Consider the following 23,292-nt stretch of genomic DNA (forward strand, 5'->3'; position numbering starts at 1 on the left):
ATCATCACGCAAAAACCCGGTGACGTTTATTAAAGCAAAACTACAACAGTACAATTGGCAACACAACAGATCCAACAATATTTACAGTAACATATGATACTCCACTCGTGCAACCTGGGAGTAGTACCACTCGCATATGATATTTGTCTCTCCACTCACATTGTCTGGACCTTTAAGACTTGATTACCTGTAAAGACTCGCATTCCAACCATTATTTTCTAAATTGAGTTTGTGTCTTTATATGCCCTATTTGTGACCAGAACTCCCCCTCACCTGATGAAGGGGCAGTGCTCCGAAAGCTAGTGGCTTGTGCTACGAAATAAACCTGTTGGACTTTAACCTGGTGTTGGGAGGCTTCTTAGTGATATTTGTGTAGCAGTGGTCTAGGATGTTTGGGCCTCTGGTGGAACAGGAGATGTGTTGGTGGTAACTTGCTAGTATGCTCTTGAGCTTGGCCTGATTGAAGTTACCGGCCACGATCAACAAGGCCTCGGGATGTTTCGTCTCAAGGCTATTCTTAGTGGTGTACATTTCTTCCAGCGCGATCTCCATGTCCGCATGGGGTGGGATGTAAACTGCCATCAGGATAATGGAGGTGAACTCCCACGGAAGGTAGTAGGGGTGGCATTTTAGCATCAGGTGTTCTAGGTCTGGGGAGCAGAAAGTTGAGTCAGAAGTCTAACAACACCACCAGGTTAAAGTCCAACGGGTTTATTTGGTAGCAAAAGCCAGCAGAAGTTGCCAGTGTTGCTATGTCTAAGCACCACGAGGTGTTGATTAGGAAGCAGACCCCACCTCTTCTAGCCTTGCCTGAGGCCGCTGTGCGGACCATTCGATGGATTGAGAAGCCCTCTGGTTGTAGGGCACTGTCCGGTGCTTCAGTTCTGCGGAAGGGTCATATGAACTTGACACGTTAACTGTGTTTCTGTCTCTGCAGCTGCTGCTAGATCTAGACTTTACCCAGCATTTTCTGTTTTCATTTATATTTGTTCGTGCCTTTGGCCGTGGGTTACCTGATTTGACGTGCAAACTGTGATCGAGAAAAATCATTTGTACCAGAGACCAAATATTGAAGTTTTATTTACCTAATGTTAAAGCAGTTTTAAAAAAAAACAAACTGGGGAATTGGGGGTAAGGAATGGCTGTGGTCCAACGTTGGATCATGCTGTAGGATATAGGCAGGGGGTGGATGATACTTTTGAAAGATTTTTTTCTAATTGCATCCTTGGTTAAACTTGAGTGCAGTACTGCTTGGTTAATTCACATCTTCCAGAAATGGAATCTCTTGGATGTTTTGGTTGAGTGCTGAGCTCTTTAATCAGCCTGGGGAGCTGCACTGACAACACCAGGTTAAAGTCCAACAGGTTTATTTGGCAGCAAATGCCACTAGCTTTTGGAGCGTGCTGCTCCTTCGTCAGATGGAGTGGGAGATCTGTCACTCCACCTGACCATGGAGCAGCACGCTCCGAAAGCTAGTGGCTTTTGCTACAAAATAAACCTGTTGGACTTTAACCTGGTGTTGTGAGACTCCTTACTGTGTTTACCCCAGTCCAACGCCGGCATCTCCACGTCATGAACTGCACTGATCCAGCTATCAGCACCAACACCACACACCCCCGCCCCGCCCAGCCCAGACAGAGCTGGGGCTGCGCCACGTGGGAACTTTGGCGCCTACTGGCCAGGAGGCCGCCAGCTGATTGGTCCATTGCGGGGTGATGGACAGGACAGCGCCTCCCGCTGGACCAATGGGTGGTGAGGCTCCGGTCAGGTGCTGCCCGCGAGCCCGGCTGGTTCGGCAGCAGCGGTATAAAAAGGCGCGCATTGTGCGGCTGATGCAATCGGAGCCGCGCGGACCGGGAGCAGCGCGGGGGGTAAAGCTCAGGTAGGAGCGGATGGGCAAGGATAGGATGGGATTGCATTGCACTGGGCCAGGCCGGGCTCGGTGCCCCCTCTTTACCCCCCCCCCCAACCATCATTGCCTCCCTCAGCTGCGCCTGCTGCCACTGGCGATGGATGCTGAGTGGTTCGGGGAGGGGGACCAGCGGGAGGTGCAGCTGCCCCATCGGTACTGGCGGTGGGGAGGCCGGGAAGGTGCGGAAACTTTGTGTCGCAGCCACCCGCTGGCGGTGGGTCTCCCTCTGTCTGCAATGATATTTAATGCTTCTCTTGTGGGAAATTTTGGTCATGTACAGTCTGGTGTATTTCTCCTTCAGTCTGATTAATTCATGGGCTGTCCTCAGAACCTGCTCATGAGGAATTAAAACTAAGCAATGCCTTTCTCGGGCGGGTGTAGGGATGACCATTCAGCTTCCAAAAACCTACCATCCCTTCAGATGTACTCATTTATAGTTTAATCATTGTTGGATATTGAAGGTGAGACCCCTAATGTCTGTGTCTGCCTTTGTGATCAATTAACTTTCCCATTAATGCTCTTTGAAAGTATCAGGAAAGGAGGATGGGGGCAGTGCTGCTTTCTTGTCATCTGTGGGGACATTACTATTACAGCGCCGTTCTCTCTTTTAAAGTGATAAACTAAAGAGGGGCCGAGGTAGAAAAGCTCCCCCCCCCCCCTCATTACAATGATTAAAGGAGAGCAAGGAAGTGATCATTCAATGGCATCTAATTTGGGTTTTAAAAGTCTTTTTTAAAAAATTAAGTAAATACTGAGTTCCGAGAAGGAATGCTGCACTGAGCCTCAACATAAATAGCGGAAGATAAGGTTATCTAGGGCGGCACCGTTATAGCTTGGAAAGAAGAAAAGTTGAAAGGATGTTCATGACCAAAAAAAAAGTGATTAATCGTTTACCGGATAATTTCAGTTTGGTCTCAATATTTGGGAATCCCAAATGTTCACCTTGAATCTGATCTGTTCATTTGATGCTAAAACTGGTTTTAAGAAAATTTTGTTTGCAACTTCTCGATTAAATAATTGTCCAGTTGTTAAATACAGTGTTAATGTAATTATTGAATTAGTTTCTTGGGTTAATAGTAAGAAGGCACTTACCGTCTACCCATCAATCTGGTATTATGTTAAGATATTTCCACTTGGGGTGAGACCAAGTCTAGGGGACAGAATAGAAGAATGTATCCATGAAAGGATTCAGGAGAGATGTCTTTATCCAGAGAATGATTAAAATGTAGAACGTGCTGCCACATGGGATAGTTGATGTGAAAAGCATCGATGCCTTTAAGGGGAAGCTAGTTAGGTACATGATGAAGGAAGGATGTGCAGAAAAGCAAAGTGAACTGAGGCATATATGGCGCAGAATCACTGACAAAAGCTACCTAAGCCAAATGGCCTGTTTCTGCATTATTAATTCTGTGTATTTTGTAAATTACTTTGAGGAGAAAGTCACCCCTTTAGTTTTCCTCGTTTAGAGTTATGGAAGTATACAACACAGAAAAAGGACTTCAGTCAAACATATCTGCACTGCTGAAAGAACTCCTAGATTTTCAAGATATGTTCACATCACACCCTTTGCCTCCTGACAAATTACATTTTCTGGTTTACATCAATATTTTATGTACTTCAACTAAGCTTCTCAAGTAATTGGGGCATTTCAAGAAAATCCTCAGAACTAGGGACACTGTGGTTAGCACTGCTGCCTCACAGCGCCAGGGACCCGGGTTCAATTCCAACCTTGGGTGATTGTCTGTGGAGTTGCACATTCTCCCCTTGTCTGCGTGGGGTTTCCTCCGGTGCTCCAGTTTCCTCCCACAGTCCAAAGATACGTGGGTTTGGTGGAATTGGCCATGCTAAATTGCCCCTTAGTGTCCCAAGATGTGTAGGTTAAATGGATTAGCTGTGAGAAATGTGTGGGGTTACAGGATGGGGCGGGGGAGAGGATCTGGGTAAGATACTTGTGTCAGAGAGTCAGTGCAAACTCGATGGGCTGAATGGCCTCTTTTGCACTATAGGGATTCTATGATTCCCAGCAATTATGTAATGAAGCCATCAGTATATTTGTAAAACTGAACCACCCTTCGGGTTCCAAAAGCTGTAAAAACAGCTGTTGGACATTTCATCCTTAAGCTTGTGTTGTCATTCAGTGAGGATACTGATCCTGTGACGTAATTCTATATACCTTTCCCCCATATCCCTTAATACCTTCGTCCAACAAATATCTGTCACTCAAATTTAAAAGTAACCCAGCGTCAATTTTCATTTGTGGATGAATGCTCCAACTTTCATCCATTGTTTTGAGTGTAGAAATATTTCCTAACTTCTGAAAGGCTAATTTTTAAGCCATTCCTAGATTCCTTGATCAACAGAGGGTAGATCCCCTTTCATGTCATTTAATATCACTTCAGCCTTCTGAATTCCAGGGAATACAGCACTAGTTTGAGTCATCTTGGATTTAACCCTTGGAGTTCTGGTATTAGTCTGCTAATTCAACTGTCTGAGGTGGAACTAGGCTATTCACAATTTTGGTGTCATATTTGACCCAGAGATGAACGATCATCATATCTTCGCCATCATTGAGGGTCTATTGCCACTATCACAAAAAGATCTGACTTTGCCCTTATCTCAGCCCCACTGTTGAAATCCTCAATCATGCCTTTATTACATCCAGACTTGACTACTTTAATGCACTCCTGTGTGCCTCCCATATTCTACGCTCCATAAACTTGACGTCATCCAAAACTGTAGCCTAACTCCAAATCTGCTTCATCATCTCTCATCTTCCTGCTTGCTGATTTGCAATAGTTCTCATTTAAACAAAGCTATGCTTTTTTCTCTCCTAAATTCTCATTCGAATTAATATTGTACATCTAAGCTGCACTACCTCCAGACCCAGCTTCCTGAAGTGTGGTGCCCAGAACCATTCACTGTACTCCTAGGTGTTGTCTGACAACGGTTTTGCACAGCCGAAACATAATTCCCACCCCCTTGTATTTCTGTCCTCTAGTAAACACTGTTGTCCCATTCATCTTTTAATTATTTTCTCTCCCTGTTCATGACATTTTTCATGACCTAATGTACATGGAATCCCAGGTTTATTTGGATTTCAACTGCGTCTGCCCTTTAACCATTTAGAAAGTGCTCTGCTCTTTTATTTTGGTCCACAGTGACTGACCTCCCATTTATGTCACCAACAAACTTAAATATATGGCTTTCTATCCTATCTTCAGTTGTTAATAAATATGATGAGTAGTTGACATCGCAATGCATCCACAGAGTACAACTTGTATCAGTCAGAGCTACATTTACAGGGGCATTTGCATGACTACAGATAGCTGAAACCAGCACTGTAAAAGTGATGCTGTCTACACAGATTAATAACGTGCAGTTAATTATAGGGAAATTCAAGAACATGCAATGCATGTCATAGGGGGAGGAGGGGAGTTCTGTTTGGAGTAGTCATACTGAATAACTGCACTTGATTTATTTCGCTTCTTATACTATGTGTTACCCTTCTCCTCCCTTTAAATACCATTCTGCTAAGTAAACTGTGTGCAACCTTTCCTCATAAAGCATTTCCTGAAATAGTGGTGATTGGGAGAAACTGCCAGAATAAGCTGGTGGGGGCAATTGATCTCTGAGGAGGAGATTTCATGCTACTGAGTTGGTCTGCTGTTGATAACCACCCTTCAGCTGACCTTGTGTCTTTCTCTTAAGTTTGTATTCTGAAAAGTATTTGGACTTGTTAATACAAATGTGGCTACACACGCTTCAGCTGGACTTTTGCTGACTTCATTTTTAAGTTACAATATCAAAAAATATTTGGGTTTGCTAACGTAAATATCACAATGGAATTTCTCATTGGGCAACCTAGTCTGTGCTGTACCTTTGCTCTGTCCCTGTAACTGAAAGAAGCCTTAACCCTATTTTGTTATCAAGTACTGCATTTATGCAGTTAAATTTCTATTTTTTGGCAGCTGTAAAGTCCTTTTGCTTTCAGAGCAGTGGTATTTAAATATCTGGCTTCCAATGTTTTCTCATTGTGTGCCGTCAACTTAGTTGTATAGTATTTGGCACGGTCGATTAAATCTGGTTAAATTCAGAGATCTGTAGTTTCTAATATGTGACATTGCCTTTTGGCGCACGTGGATTTCGGTTCTGTGCTTTGCAACTGGATTGTGGGGGAGGGAGGGGTTGGTCTAGGCTTTGGATCACTGTTATATTAGGATAGTAGGGGCAGCAAGTTTCAACTTGTGGCGAACTGTCACACTCGGAGGCAGTTGATGTAGTGTGTGGTTTTAAAAAGGCAGTTGCATGTTTCTTCGCTGGTTTTGGAATGAGGAAGTGTATGAGTTGACTTTTCAGTGGAAATATTACATGTCTAGAAAATGGAGAAGAAGCACCAGTTGCAGCATTACTAAGTGGTCGGCAGCAGCTATGTGTTTCGTAACCGCAGTTTTTGTCAGGATAGTCAATTGGTGGGGTGAGGGAGAGACACACGTTCTTGCAAATATTAGTGATTTTTGTGGGATAGGCATATTTGGGCTCGGCCTAACTCCTTTCTCATTGAAGAGATATGCAAACCAATGTCCTTTGCAAATTATTTCAATTCCGATCAAAAATGTGTAAAAGTCAAATCCTGGCTTATTATCTTGTGCAAACGTTAATACCTTTAATATGATGAACTTAAAGCAAAATACTGTGCAGATGCTGGAAATCTGACATGAAGCAGAAAAAAATGCTGGAAAAACTCCGCAGATCTGGCAGCATCAGTTAAAGTTTGAGTCCTATGGTAAAGCGAGGGAGAAAAGTGATGGATTTTCGATGTGGAGCAGAGCAGAAGAAGAGATAGGTGGGAGCTGGGAGAGATTTGTCAAATATGTTATGGGCAGAAGACCAAGGGAGTGTTAAAAGGCTAAAGAAGGTGCTGATACTGGTGTAAAGGGGAGATAGCAGAACATGTTCTTTGTTCTGCTATTAACACATTCAGCTATCATACAGGCTGCCCCCTTTCCTGGCTTGGCTGCCTCCCCTTAACCATTTCCCTTCCCTGTCTTCAAGCAGGCAGGCTTTCCTCGTGTCTTTCCAAACACCTGGCTCCGATTCTTTTCTATCCTTTTCTCAAAGGGTGACAAGTGTCGTCCTTCCACTTATTCTTTCTTGTAAAGTACAAGGCAGTTGTTTATTTTCTCTTTCCTTTCACTCATCCTAGAAAAATATTTTTCCCCATTTTCTCTCAAAAATATTTTGACAACCAAAAGATTGGCACCAACTTTCTAATGGGAAATAACTATTTATTCCATTCCTTGAAAATATTACTCATAAGTCGACCCTTCACTTTTTGACTCATAATTTGGTCAGCAAAAATTGCCTTTTACATAGTATGCAGGTTAGATGCTCTTCCTGTTCTGCTTTGGTCGTAATTCTCTGCCTTTTATTCAAATTGATATTTGGATATGCACGTCATGCCTGTGACTGTATTTGTGTAACATTTACAACCTATTTACTTACCACTGATCAAGATTTCAGTATGTTTTTAACATTAGTCTATTGAGGTAGATGAAGGGTTATAACCCACATTATTTGTTGACAAAGCAAGAGGAAATGGGAGTTGTTTGGCTTACTTCTGAAATCAAGGGACAGACAACAGGTTGTGTATTGAAACTTGGATCCCAGCAAAGCTCAAATGATGGAATTGAGTTAAACTGAACTAATAAGATCTACTGATCATGTATATGAGAGAGAAGAATAATCCAATAAAAATGCTTTACCCAGGAGTGGTAAAAATGTGGAACATGCTACCATAAAGTAGTTGTTGAGGCAAATACCACTCCTCGATTTGAAGAAATTATACATAATCATGAAGGATATGCTGACAAGTAGAGGAGTGGGCTGAGGCTTGTGTGGTATATAGACACTGACATCCGTTAGCTGGACTGAATAGAGACTCTAAGTGTGCCAATAAAGATTGTTAAAATTAAAGAACATGATTTGGAGTATAGTGCTTAATTATTGTTAAATATTTAAAAGGGTTGCAGGTTGCTTTAAGAACTGATCACGTGATTTGATGGTAATGTCATTAGGGTGTTTGCAGAGGCTACTGTTTTACTTTTTTGCAATGCAGAGAACATCTCTTTTAATAAAACCTGTTGTGTGTTAGTTTGATCCACATGTGTAAATCGCATCTTTTCTTTTTGTGTAAAACCTACAACCTCTCACATAAGTTAGGACATTGCAATTATTCTGGGTTAAACTTGTTTTCTTTCTTCAGAGGTGAATGATGCCAGTTTTCAGGAATTTGGTCAAGACTGCCAAACAGGCGCTACTGAGCAATGGTTGTAGTTGCCAGATTCCTGCCATGTCAGCCAGGCTAATGAGCTGGTCCCCAAGACAAGTAAATGCAGACGCCAGTTTTCACTCTGTGTCCTTTGCTGAATCAGATCATCCCCGTGTTCTTATCACAGGTATGTGTTTCTCCATTTGATACTTTGTGACATACTTGTTTAAAAAGTCTATGTAAAATTAACCACCTATTTTAGTTTTACTTTAATATCTAATGTTGGACTTTGGGGGGAAAAATATGACAAACCACCTTGGTGGCTTTTAAAAGTTTTCCGAAAACATGGTATGCTCAGTGGGCACTAGCTTTCTAATCCAGTTTATGAAGTTATTTATCAGTTTGCTTGGATGTGGTTCTACAAAAGCAGGCACACCCCAACAACCTGCTCAAATTGTTTCCTTCGAGCATGAGTTGCAGACGTGACTATTAATAGGATGTTTGATTACAATATTTGGCATATTTGCATCTGCTGTCCTGGGCTTAAAATGCCATGCATGAGTCACTTTAAAATCAGAACTTGGCTCATTATTTTTAATCTCAACCCAAAGGCGACCATTAAAAGAGAGCCCACTACCATCCTAGCCAAATACAACTCATGCAGGCAGACTGAATATCCAACGTGCAATTTTCAATTATTTGAGGAACTGCTGTTGTCTCCAGTATAGGAAGATTAGGTTTTAAACCTCAGATAATCAAGCTCTTTTAACAAATGCCTATAGTTACAACTGTCAACAGCACTATCAAGTAAAATAAAAAGCCACATAAGAGAGACTAATAGTTAACACTTGAGAATAAAACTGGGATTCACAGTGTAGTGAACTAGAACACAGGACAGGAACAGGCCCATCGGCCCTTCAAAAAAACTCTCGTGTGTTCTAATAAACTGGAGGAGACTATATGACCCCACAAGCTTGCTCTACCATTCACTATCATAATCACTATGTCTGAACTCCACTTTCCTGTCCACTCTGCATATCCCTTGAATCTGTCATTCTCCTCTTTAAATAAATTCCACAATGGAGCATCTCAATTCTCTGGGATAGAAAATTCAAAAGATCTTTTGAGTGAAGTAATTTCTGCTCATCTCAGCCTAAATGATTGGCCCCTTATCCTGACACTGCGTGCCCCCACATTGTAAATTTCCCTGAGGTGGAGGTGCCAGCATTGGACTGGGGTAAGCACAGTAAGAAGTCTCACAACACCAGGTTAAAGTCCAACAGGTTTATTTGGAATCGCAAGCTTTCAGAGCACTGCTCATGATTCCAAATAAACCTGTTGGATTTTAAACTGGTGTTGAGACTTCTTACTGAGTCTAGATTTCCCAGACAGGTGAAACATTTTTGCATTGTCTGTGCGAACAGTCCTTTCATAGTCTTGACTGTTGCAATGAGATTGCCTCATATTCTGAACTCGTATAGACCCAACTTACTTGGCCTCTCACCACAGGGCAACTCTCATCCCAAGTACCATCTAGTGCACCTTGGCTGCAATGCCTCTGATGCAAGTATGTCCCTCTTTAAATATGGAGACCAAGACTGGACACAGTTTTCCAATTAATTCTTTCCATTTTGCAAACCATGCAATTGGTACTGTACATCAGTGCACATAGTCTTCGACCATAAGACGTAGGAGCAGAAGTAGGCCATTTGGCCCTTAAAGTCCGCTCTGCCATTCAATGAGATCATGACTGATCTCATAATCCTCAACTCCACTTGGGCCACCTTATCCCCATAACCTTTGAATCCCTAATTTACTCTTCTATCAAGATATCCAAAGTTGCATTTTACAATGGGTGTGTATTGCCTGGAATTAGAGATATTGCGTGAATAATGAACTGACGTTGTAGAGAAAACTGCACACAGGTTTTTCCAATCAAATAGGATTGTGTTGTTGAAAGGAAATATGATGGTGAACTTTTATGCCAATACGTGTTCTGCATTTCAGGTGGCTTAGGACAACTTGGCGTTGGACTTGCTAACTTGCTAAGGTATGTAAGTGAAAGATTGTATTTGAAATACAGACGGCTCAAACTGTGAACTGGTGAACGTTTGATACTCGCATGGTATATTGTCCACTAGTAATATGAGTGGAATCTACCAAACTAATAGAAGATCTGAAAATTTTAAACATAAATGGGTTAGATCCAAAACCATTTCTGGTGCTTTGTGATCTTTGTTTAAAATTAGTTAGCCGTGTGTCTTTAAGAAGTGTTTTTTTATCATGTACTCTGCAGTTGTAAACAGACTTTTTCAGTTTGTTTTTCTCATTGTTGCCGGGCTGTGTATGAGAGTCTTTTTATTGCTGCTTAAATGGGGGCTGAATTATTTTTACCAGGATGTTTATGGCCCTCCATTGTTAGGAGAAAAACTGGTTGGCAGGTCAGGTGATAGCAGTTTTTTTTCCATTTTCAGTTTGGAGCTACAGATTTTAGTTTTAGTTTTAGAAAGGGCATCAAGCTGAAAAGAAGTCTCTCTCCCTGGTTTTGGAAATTCTGGTTAGCCGAAAGCAAGGACTTGCCTTTCTGAAGGGGGGAATCAGCTGTTGGTGGCTTGCCTCGAGTGTCAGGTGTTTTGGGAAGCTGTTCTGACTTCAAACTGTTCTCATCTATCCAGAGAACTGCAGACTTCATCCAAAGGTCTCAAGTCCAGTATCCCGTGAGCCATTAGTCTTTGCTGTGTGAAACCTGTGAAAAGGGTTTTTTGTCTCTGGCAAGGGTTTTGTTTGATTGGAACACACGAGATATATTTGTTAAGGGTTATATATTATAGTGCTTGTTTTGTTTCTTGTTTGTAATTGATAAGAGTTCTTGCTAATTTTCTTACTATATATGTTAACGAGATTCTTAAATAGACTTGCTTTGATAAAAGCTCCTTAGTAGGTTATTTGGATCAGACCTGAAGAGAAGCCTGTCATACTCAGCCTAGCCAAATTCAAGATGCAAAATTTATGATCCAAGCGGGTTCCATAAAATACTTTGGCGTTTCGAACCTGAACCATAACAGCCTGAATTAAGCAACTACGAATAGTGAATAATCTTTGTATGTTGCTTGGTCTTGTAAATTGTCAAAGAACAGTTTTATATTTGCAGAAGCTTTTGCGCAAGGATATAGTATACTTTTTTTTATAACGGGTGACAAAATGCAACTTTTTAATTAGGAATTTCTGCCTGTGACTTAATTGTATAGCTTGATTTATTGTTGAAAACATAACATGGAACACAAAAAGCACCTTTTTGGGGAGTGTGGGGATTTTTTGATTTGTCATGTCGCTTTCTGCTCAGAATCTTTATATAAAACATGTTGATTTCTTTCACAGGAAACGCTTTGGTAAAAACAATGTAATTCTCTCTGATATCAGGAAACCCCCAGATCATGTGTTCCACAGTGGTAAGTGCTTAGGATTTAAAAATAATTTTCCATTGTTGAGAAGGGAAAGCACACTTTTAGCTAATCATGTCTTGTCTATTCAGGGCCATTTATCTATTCTGACATCCTGGATTACAAGAATCTGCGTGAAATTGTTGTCAACAATCGTATCACATGGCTGATTCACTACAGTGCGTTGCTCAGTGCTGTTGGGGAAGCAAATGTACCTCTAGCACGCAATGTCAATATAACAGGTGAGGAGTGCGTGACAATTGTGATTCCTGCAAATATTCTCATCTGGAACAATTGCATTTCAGCTTAGTTTGATTTTTTTCTTCTCAAATGGTCGCTTAGGTGCATTTTTAATACTGAAATAGCTTAACTACATATGTATTCGCAAATACTAGTTTGAGCTATACTTGCATTTCCTGTTGTAGATTATTTTTGAAAACGTGAAGTCTTTAAAAGCTGGTTATTTGCTTGTGGTATATTTAATCATGTGAAACATGTGCTTAAAAGTACTGTGTGATGTATTTGGTTTTCTTTTTAATGTTTTAGAAAATTGCATCCATCAGTTGTATGATTTCAATCTGTTTACAGGTCTGCATAATGTATTGGATATTGCTGCTGAACATAACCTTCGCCTGTTTGTTCCCAGCACAATTGGTGCATTTGGATCAACTTCTCCCAGAAATCCAACTCCAGATCTCTGTATACAGAGACCTAGGACAATCTATGGAGTTTCCAAGGTGCACGCAGAGTTAATGGGAGAGGTATGTGATATTGGAGTATAAAGAGCCATTGATTTTTCAATGTCTCAAGGTTCAATATCTTCAAAAGCTTTTCCTCTTGGCTCCCTTTATTCCTAGTTGGCTTAAGAATTGATCGTTTCCTCTTTAAATTTTAAGAGTATATATCTGGGTTTTATAAATTGACTCTGGGAATAGAGAGGTCATTCTTAAGTTTTCGTTATTCTGATCTGGTTTGGCAGAAATCTTTCTCCATTGATTTAATTGTTTACTTTATAAGTCCTTCCTCCTTGAATCCCTTTTAACTTCCCCTTGCTCCGCAGCCAAATTCTTTCCAATTCTCTTTGCTTGGGCCGTACAGCTGATGCTTTATTATGTATTTTACTTATTTGGTTTGGGATAATGGTCTACAGCAACCGTTCGTGTTTGTGACTGTGGTAACTACTAAGTCAACAGTTATTTGGATTTCTTTTGTTTACTGTATTTATTCATTGCATTTAACTTCATTCAGATGGTGGCTAAGAATTGTGAGGAAGTGACATCTGACTTTTGGAATTACAAACAGTTAATCTAAAACCAATATTTTACAGGGTGTTACAAATGCCTAAAAGGCATAAATGACATAGCGTTGTGTGTGTGAATTGAGAATCAGCAAGTCTTTTTCACAATCTCTGGAATTGTTTGTGGAAGTCCAGTGGATTTCTGCTTGAATTTCTAGGAATCACTTGATTCAAAGGTTTGTGTGTGGAATTGAAGTGGTTACATTGACTAGATTTAAAATAGTCTTGATAACGGAATGCGAGTGGCAAATGGGGAAAGTCTGTGGAGAGTTGTTGATGGAATTCATTCAAGCTGTTCTGGGCCTCAGGTTATTTGTGATGGAGGTGAGGAATGGTGCACAAACCCTATACTCAGGCGGCAACAGCGGCTGGTTAGCACTACTGCCTCACAGTGCCAGGGACCTGGGTTCAAATCCGGCCTTGGGTGACTGTCTGTGTGGCGTTTGCATCTTCCCTCCGTGTCTGCGTGGATTTCCTCCGGGTGATCCAATTTCCTCCCACAGTCCAAAGATGTGCAGGTTAGGTGGATTGGTCATGCTAAATTGTCCCTTAGTGTCCCAGGATGTTCAGGCAATTAGCGGGTGAATGCGTGGGGTTATAGTGATTTTGGGGGGGGGGGGGGGGGGGGGGGCCGCCTCATGCACTGTAGGGATTCTGTGTTTACAGGGGTGATGGTCTTTCACTTCTAGGATCAATGCAGGAAGTGATGATTGTATGATGTGTGGACCATATTGGATGTGACTATGAATAAAAAGCCAATTGAGTCAGGCTTTTGGTTAGGAAGGTATTCTAAAATCTTGCCTGATCTGTTGCTTGAGTAATGACTTCATAACTTTCTCTTGTGATGTTCAGTCAACAGGTTGTGTACAGTTTGTAGTGGATTGGGGTTTGTGTACAGGCTGGTTAAGGCACAACAAAATAATCACATGGTTCTTCCTCAAGACGGGTCAATAGATTTTTGGATGTGAGAATGGGGTTGAAAGATAGAGTTGAATTGGACTAACCATAATTTAGTTCAGTGGTGGAGCTGGCTAGTAGTGCCAAATGGCACACTGCAACTCCTATTTCTTACATTCATTCCATACCATGTTTGTTCAGTAGCTAAATTTTTCCATTTCATCTTTCTCATCTCAACATTCAATGCATTTATGAACAGCTGGGATCATCAAAATGTCTGTGTAGATATTTAATTGGAAGCACTGGCTTAGAAAATATTGACTAGAGATTCTTTAGTATATGCAGAGTATGTTTGTGATTCTTCCACCATAACCACTAAGTTTGATTAAATGTAATTAAATTTTGTGAACTTGCATTAAAATTTGCGACAATAGTTATGAAATAGCGCCAGTGGATCGATTTTTCTCTTGTAAATATTAATTGAGTTTTAAATATGTATTGTGTTTGCTCAATAGTATTACCACCACAAATATGGCATGGACTTTCGGTGCCTGAGGTATCCTGGCATCATTTCTGCAGACACCCAGCCTGGTGGCGGCACAACAGGTAGATTAATTCTTGTGACTTTTTAATATTATTGTATAATAATGCTCGCCCCCCCCCCCACTGATCTGACTTGTTACAGCTGATACCATGCTCTTTCAAAAAAAAGACTGCTTAAGAGGATTTTTTATCAAGTACAGTATAACACCTTGCAGCACTTGTCCAGGTAAGGAACTACATATGATGCGGTTCAGATAAATGGGAGGCCTCATACAATTTCAGTGCTTGGAATTGTACACAATCAACTGCTTGTCACCTAATTACCCAGCCCTCGTACCTATCTAAATGCAACCTGTGCATCCTAAGCAGTGACTTCAGTTCTAGCTGTGAATTGATAACTCCAGATCTCAAAAATCCCTCTTTGCCCCTGCTCTTTATTATACTGGCTCTTCATTGACAATTTACAGTGGTCAGTTTTCATGTACTGTGAAGAGACCCAGCTCTACTGTCCTATGTCCCATTAAGCCCCAACTGAATAACAACATCTAGTTCAATGTCCGGAAAACTACAGCCACTGTCTCAGCTGATACTACAATTTTAGTGCCATTGACTTCACCCACCATCCACCCCCAACTATATGCTTGTGTTGAAACAAAGCCATCTGCTCTCTTGAAACACGAACTCCTGCCAACGCAAGATGGCCAGTCATGCACACATGTGGAATGTCAATGACTTCATTCCACTGTGGAAAAGTCTGTGGAAGAATTGAAAACCAGGGTGACAATTTTCAAATCAAAGTGCTGCTTTAAAAGGAGCTATTGTAAGTCAACAAGCATAAGGGTGATAGGTGACCAGGACAGCGTAGTGGAGGCACAGGCAGCAGCGTTTTGAATGACTTTAATTTTAGTTTATGGAGGGTACAGTGTGAGAGGCTGGCCAAGGGTGCATTGGAATTGTGGAGTCTAATGTAACAGCGGCATGGTTGGTGGCTTCAGCAGCAGATGAGCTGAGACTGAGAGTCTCGCAATCTTGAGGAGGTGGAAATAGGTAGTCTTGGTGTTGTGGATTTGTGGTTGGAAATTCACCATGGGAATCAATTATGACAACACTGAATAACCTGGTTCATCCTCAGAAAGCAGCCAGGGAGAGGGATGGAGTTAGTAGTGAGGGAACAGAGTTCGTAGCAGAAACCAAAGACAATTACTTCAATCTTCCTAATATTTCATTGGAGAAAATTTCTGCTGATCCATTACAAGATATTGAACTAGCAGTCTGACAATTGAGCCAGTGGAGGAGTTAGGAGGGCTGGTGAGGAGGGAAGAGCTGGGAATGTGAGCATACAGGTGAAAACTAATGCTGCGTTCTCGGATGATGTCACAGAGGAAGGGGGCCAAGGATAAATATTTGGGGACGCTAGAGGTAACTAACTGCAGGCTAAGGAACAAGATAATGATGGCAGATTTAAAAGGGGAAAGGAGAGTACTTGAAGAGAGAGCTAATGTGAGGATCAGAAGAGGAAGCTGGGTGCTCAGCATTTTACTGAGAATAGTACTGAGGGAACAGGAGCATGAGAGCTGAGCTCCCCCTCCAAGATCCTCCTCCCTGACCTCCAGCATATTAAATTCCCAGTTTGTTCTCCTCTAACCTCCTTATCTCCTTTTTTCACTGCTGTCCCTTTGTCCTGTTTTTCTCTATCAAATACTCAAATTTGACTGGAGCCTTTTGTTCAACTGTTCTGTTCCCTCCTTGCATTGTTATTTTCAGGTAAACAGATTCAGATGTAGTATAAACTTGTGGTGATTTGCAAGATTATACAGTAACAAAAGCTATGTAGCCCAGCTTCACTGTAATCACTGAGTTGATTATACAGTATGACATGGAAAAAAACCACAACATTTGAAACTTCAGGAAACAGGATACTTTGTAATTTGGGTCTCAAAATAGACCAGTGCAAATACATCACCTTCTGTTGCCTCTCAGTTACAGTCAAATAATTTTAGACATTACTGGTTTGATGTACATGGTGCAATCACTCATAAACTCTTATAGGTTTCCACTTAGTAAGGAAGTTAAAACTAGAGGACACAGCCTCAAAATAAAGGGGGGTCGGTTTAAGACAGAGTTGAGGAGGAACTTCTTCTCCCAGACGGTGGCGAATCTCTGGAATTCTCTGCCCACTGAGGTGGTGGAGGCTACCTCGCTGAATATGTTTAAAGCGCGGATGGATGGATTCCTGATCGGTAAGGGAATTAAGGGTTATGGGGATCAGGCGGGTAAGTGGTACTGATCCACGTCAGATCAGCCATGATCTTATTGAATGGTGGGGCAGGCTCGAGGGGCTAGATGGCCTACTCCTGCTCCTATTTCTTATGTTCTTATGTTTTACTCTTAATAGTAAATTTACCACTTCAAAGTAATGCAGAATGCAGTTTAAAAATACAAGATTGGCTTTTCATTTTACGCATTTGATATAGAATTCAGGGCCTGACTGGTGATGTTTATTGTAGCAGCTAAGCTAATGAGTGACTCATCGCAGCTCTACATAGGAAAGGGACTTTTTAAAGTGCAGTTAGTCAGAAATACCTTGGGTAATGTTCACTGGAAGCGGTACAACTTAGAATAGAGTGCTGATAATTTGGTAATTAAGGGAGTAAGAAAAGAAGAACTTTCTCAGCCTTAAGGAAGTAATCTTATTCTGCTACAGGAGAAGAAACTAATTATTTGGTAAGTATCTGGTAAGTGACTCTTTTAGTCTATTCCTAAGGTCCAAAATAATCTAACAACTGGTGAAAGGTTAATAAAATATATAAAGGCAAAAGTAAAATATATATTTGAATTAAGTTGTTAATTAGATCACATTAAGGATGACTTGTGTTACAGCTGCAGTATGTGGGTGCTCCTGGCTGCCAGTTCTGATCCAGGGCACACACTACTGTAGTAATTGCTTGAAGCTCGTGCAGCTTTGGCTCAAGAGCTTGTGAACTGGAGGCTGAACGACAGACACAGTGATGCATCAGGGAGGGGGAGATCAGTACCAGGAGATGGTTACACCTTTTAGGACAAGGGCAGAGTGCGACTGCTAGTGAGGCAGGTAAGGGATCGCAGAGGTATGGATCACAGTAGCCTTAGCCTTCCCAATTGTCCCAACAGTTTTGAGATTTTTAGCTTGTTAGGATAAGAGTGGGGGCTTTACAGGGTGGATGAGCTGACTGACCATTGCACCATGGTACAGGAAGCCATTCAAGTGGAGGGATCAAAAAGGAATGTAGTGGTATTTGTAGATAGTATAATCAGGGGGATTGATACTGTTCTCTGCAGCAAAAAGCGAGAGTCCAGGCACCTATGTTGCCTGGTTTGGGACATCTGCTTGAGGCCAGAGAGGAACTTGCAGTGTGGGGCGGAGAACCCAGTTGTAATGGTCCACATAGGTACAAAGAAGGAGGTTCTGCATTATCAGTACGAGGACCGAGGCACCGAATTAAGTAGCAAAACCGCAGTTTCTGAATTATTACCTAAACCAAGTGCAAATTGGCACAGAACAGATCAGATTAGAGAGATGAATACGTGGTTCAAAGACTGGTGTGGAAAAGTGGATTCCAGTTTGTGCAAATTGGGATCAGCACCATTGGGACGATCTACATCTGAACTGTGTTGGGGCTGTGTTCTTGCAAGCCGCACAACTAGGGGAGTGAAGAAAGTTTTAAAACTGAATAGTGGCAGCAAGGGATCAAATTTTGTACTTGGCATTCAAAACAAAACACATGAACTGGGAGATCACGTAGATATAAGTAAGTGCAACTTGATAGCCATTGTGGAGATGTGACTGCAAGAAGAGATGGATTGCTGCCTGAATATTCAAGGATACAGAATGTTAGGAAAGGAAGTGAGGCAAAAGTGGAGGGGTGGCTCTTTTAGTTAATGGTCATGTTAGCTCAATATAGAGAGAGAGGACCTAAGTTCTAACTGTTTGGTAAAGATGAGAAATGATAAAGGCAAGAAGTCACTGTGGGAGTCATTTTAAGGCCACCAAACAGTAATTACATGGTAGGGTGGAGCATAAAGGAAGAACTAATTGGAACTTGGAAAGGTACTGTGATCATGGGAGATTTTAATTTGCGTATAGACTTGAAAGTCAGATGGGCAAAGGTAGCCTAGATGAGTAGCCCGTTGAATGTTTTTGGGACAGTTTCTTGGAACAGTGTGTTCTGGAGCCAACCAGAGGGCAAGCTATATTAGAGGAGTGTATGAGACTTGGTTTTAAGCTAAAATAAGGACAGTTATGACAGCATGAAAGCTGAGCTGCTAAAATGAATGGACAACTTTGGTTAAGGGATTGGTCAATATAAATGCAATGGTAAACATTTAAGGGGATATTTCAAGATGCACAGAATAGATACATTCCACATTGAAAAGACGGCTTTTGATTTTTATTTTTTCTAATTATATGAACCATTAGTTGGGGTGGTTCCAGTGAACAGGAACAAGCCAATTTTTTGTGAAATTTGTTCCTTTCTGGTGTTATTACTTTCAGGTCTCCCAAGAATTTCTCCTGTCCCCTTCCCCATTTTATTCACATGCTGTGAGGAGATGGTGCCTGAAACAGTTCATTTAAAAACAAAAACTTAGGAAATGGAGTGAAAGGAGAGGTTATGATAGCTTATTCTAAAAGCATTATTCTTCAATTAGTTGTCTGAATATTCATTCCTTTGTGAATTTTAATTGAATGTGATCAGGCTGTTCAAGTGTCATTGGCATCAAAGCCAATCATGGTCTTGCCTGACATCTGCCTAAATGTACTTTGAGCCATGTTTGGCAGAATATTGTTGTGAATTAGGAATCCTGGCTGAGGTACTGTTTCCCAGAACAAGTTTAATTTAACACAGATTGGATATTATACCTAGGACTTCCCTGATCTGTTGCTCAATTTAATAACAACATCCAGTTTTGTATATTTTTTAAGCGCTGCTTAAGCATAAAGGGCTGTCATTGTATGCTTCACAGGACAGTGATTCATGGGCAAAGGCACGCACAAAGCTGTCCTTGGGAAGTTGTGGGTAGGAGGGTGATTCTGCTGAAGGAAGCAATGATAGTTCGTTTATAGGCAGACCCTTCATTTATCTTTTTACATTTAAGCAATGCTTGACCATTTGTTTGCCTCGGCTTCAATATAGAATTTCTGATCCTTGCATTTTCTAATGTAATATTTCTTTCTGCTAGAAGCATGCAATCTTGCTTTCTGATCATTATAGAGCTACTTTGTAATATGCTTGAATTCTATTAATATAATTGTATTACTTCACACCTTAACTATTTCTAAGACCAATTAGCCATGTAACAAGGTGACCAACTACATTGGTTACACTGCAAATGTTACTTAGTTTAACTGAAGCTTGTTCAATTACTGGATTTTTGCTTTTATTTTTCAGACTATGCAGTCCAAATTTTCCATGATGCTGTAAAGGCTGGGAAGTTTGAATGTTACTTGAAGCCTGATACAAAGCTCCCTATGATGTATATAGATGACTGCCTGCGGGCAACGCTTGAAATCCTCGAAGCACCAGCAGAACAACTTACAATGAGAACATATAATATCAGTGCAATGAGCTTCACCCCTGAAGAGCTAGTGGCTGAGGTCCGAAAGCACTTGTCTGACCTGAAGATCACTTATAAAATTGATGAAATGCGCCAAGCAATCGGTAAATGTCATGCATAGTGTCTGTTCTTAGTACTGTGATGTAGAGTTTGCAATTTCATGTTGTACTTCAGTTTAATTGATTAGAGTACATAAAGTCCATTTTGAATACAGTGCAAACTGTAACAGGAATGAGAGAGCTCAACAAATTTAACAGCAACATCTAGTTATTTTGTGCATTTTGCCCTTGCAGTGACGCACCATGTTCAAAATTGACTTCATTACAAATAATTTGTGAATGAGTGCATAGAATTAACAATGACCCAGATCTTGTGGTCAGTAGCAAAGGAATGGCGCTTGCTGTTTACAATACTGACAGCTCACAGACTTTTCACTGACTTCCGAGTAGCAACTTTCTCTCCTCAGGTTTCTGATCCAGCACTTTGTCCAATCACGTGCAAGTGAGGCAAACAATAGCATGTCTTTTCAACCAAACAAATTGAAGAATCCTCAGTGAGACAGAACCCAAATCATAAAGTATTAATTGGACAATTAATTAATTGCAAAATCACGCAAAGCAAAATACAGCTAGAAAGATGGTATTGAGAGAAATATGCATTATTTTCCCATCTCCTACACTAAGTCCTGAAGAGGTGAAATTATACACTTATAAATTCAATTTTCAGAGTCCGAGAGGTTGTTAGTTAATAATTATGACTGACTGCCATTTAAAAGTTCACTTAGACCTGAATGCACCAGCCCCAATAAATCCAGCTACATTTATTGGGTCTAACAACTGAACTTCAATACTGAGTCTGTTAGCGAGGTACTGTTGTAACGTAGCCATTGTGGAACTTTCCCACACTTAACTGCACATGTGCACACTCAGAAAATTACAGTCCATATATTCCAGTGTTTATGGCTCTTGTTTGTCATGAATCATGTGGCTTGCAACAAGTTAGTTTTTTGCAACAACTCCAATTAATTAAATATTGCTAAATTTGTTCATTCAAATGAATCAGTCATAATTGCTGCCAATACGACCTCTCTGGCTCTAAAGAGTTAATTTTCTAAATGTGCCTACCCTTCAGAATTTAATTAATGTACTGTACCCATTAAATCAATGTATAATTGTTTGCAGTTATGTAAAAGCCCGGGTTATTTGGCCTATTTTGCATTGGTTTGCTTTGTGGTTTTAACTAGTTTGTCACACTTCTAATTTAATAGTGTAATTGAAAACATTTTCCAAAGCACTCTTGCATGTAGATTATTAAAGGACTAAACAATTGTCAAGAGAAGAAAGTCCTTGTCCAAACCTTATTTGAATACTTATGACTATTGAAAATGTTAGAGGTGTTTCAGAAGCTTACCATTTGCCTGTCTGTTTTTAGCTGATAGCTGGCCAATGGAATTTGATGATCGCAATGCTCGCAAAGACTGGGGCTGGAAGCATGAATATGATCTTCCTGAGCTGGTGTTCACAATGCTAAATTTCAATTCAACTGACAGTCGGCTGATGCAAGCAAATTAAATGACGACGAAAGATTTTTGACGGACCAGAATCTACAATGGGATCCAATGTACATAAGAACATAATTAGATCATAAAACTTAGATCACTTTGTGTAAATAATCCTTTTTCTGTACTTGATTATGCAGATTGCTATGGCTTGATGTGCATCTTGTACAAAGAAGATTTTACCAAATATAGTTAATGTTAGTAAACTGAAGACTTGCAAAAGTGTTTGGGTTGAATGAACAGTAACTGCTGTTACCAAAGGGCTGTCAACAAAAAGGGCAATGTATTTTATTTGAAGTTTTATTTATTTATAAATTTACAGAACTGAATTTTTACTCTGGCGTAAAGCATGTATTTTGTGTGAGGGAAGATGGGAGTGAAAATCTCAACAAAGATTTAGAGCTTTATGTTTTGCTGTGAAATTAAATCTGCAGTACTCCAAGTTAATCTTCAGCCATCTAAGGTTAAATTTAATAATGTAGTTGAGAAGTAGTGTTACAAACTGTACTCTGCAATTTATTTTATTGGCACTGAAGGTTTTTATTTTGTAGATTTGCAATATTGAGAGTGTGCCATTACCCCATTCTGGTATTATGCAGATTGGTTTCATTGCAGAATTAATGTGTGATTATCTCAGAACATCCGAAAGCTAACCAACAAAATTGTTCAGCAGTTCTACTTTATGGATTTAAAAGGTGGTTAATCATAGCAACGTATCCAAAAGCGTGTAGGTTAATACTTTGATTTGTTTTACAGTTTTGATTTCTTTTCATGTGCTTGCCTTTCATTGTAAGCTATTTTTCATGATGTAGTGGCTTCTGAGATGTTTTGACATAATTGTACAAATTAGAGTAAGGAAAGCAAGCTGGCTTCAATATAATAATGGATAGTCAAAAGATAAAAATGGAACTCCAGTCCTTCTGTGTGGAACTTTTTGTTTAAAAAAAGAATATACGTGTTGAAAAACCCCTTGGTTGCTGTTTTATTACAAAAGATAACTTTAATTTTTATTTTGCTCGAAACAAAGGTTTGCATTAAATTTCTGTTATATTTTCAGTTTGATCGCTTATTGGACTTTAATGTTTTGCAAAACAAATTGGGTTCTGGACATTCAAAGAAAAATTAAAGGACATTCTTAAATCGAAATGTATTTGACTTCTTTTACTTTTTAAACCACATTGCCCAAACCAAGCCTTGCAACTGCTTAATGCCACTGAGTTTTTGAAAGAGCTAGAAAAAGAAGCAGAAATTGAGGCGTAATTTGAGTGACAAAGTACAATTCATTGTTTTTAGGACATATGAAAATGGGAGAGAAGCATTGAATTCAAGACTCATCAGAGGCATTACATTTACAAATCCTCTGGTCTTAGATTCTTGGGCATTGGGACAACAGCCAGATCCTGATCCCAATGATATTTGTGTTGTTGTAAACCTGACATCTACTATAGGCACCATTTTTCTGATTTAAATTACAAGGTTCTGTTGATTAAAATATATATTCCAGGTGAGTTCACAAAAATGATAATCCTTGTTTCCAGTTTAAAACTGTTTCCTCAAATGCTGTGTGCAATAGGCACCACAATATCAAAGGCCTGTTCTGACACCACTTGGGAAGAGTAAAACGCCCACAGTAAGAGGCTAAGTTTCATTTTGTATTTTGAATCGAAACTCCCCGAGCTGGATTGAACCCCTTCTGACATGGTTTCGGTGGTGGGGCATGTAAAATATGAGGGATGGCAAGTCCACCACCTTCCCATGAGCACCCCCTCAATACAGTAGGTGGAC

The 23,292-nt window shown here is 40.4% G+C and overlaps 1 protein-coding gene across 1 annotated transcript; it reads left to right on the forward strand.

Moving 5' to 3' along the window:
• Positions 1-1,632: 1,632 nt before the first annotated feature.
• tdh (L-threonine dehydrogenase) lies at positions 1,633-22,653 on the forward strand. Its single transcript, XM_078212943.1, has 9 exons — positions 1,633-1,882; positions 8,175-8,367; positions 10,188-10,230; positions 11,559-11,629; positions 11,713-11,862; positions 12,209-12,381; positions 14,330-14,420; positions 19,784-20,053; positions 21,381-22,653. Exons 2-9 carry the CDS (start codon positions 8,181-8,183, stop codon positions 21,518-21,520), a joined length of 1,125 nt encoding a protein of 374 aa, XP_078069069.1. The 5' UTR covers positions 1,633-1,882; positions 8,175-8,180; the 3' UTR covers positions 21,521-22,653.
• Positions 22,654-23,292: the final 639 nt, after the last annotated feature.

The sequence above is a fragment of the Mustelus asterias genome, chromosome 5 (genome assembly GCF_964213995.1).
Source record: "Mustelus asterias chromosome 5, sMusAst1.hap1.1, whole genome shotgun sequence".
Taxonomy (NCBI): Eukaryota; Metazoa; Chordata; class Chondrichthyes; order Carcharhiniformes; family Triakidae; genus Mustelus; species Mustelus asterias.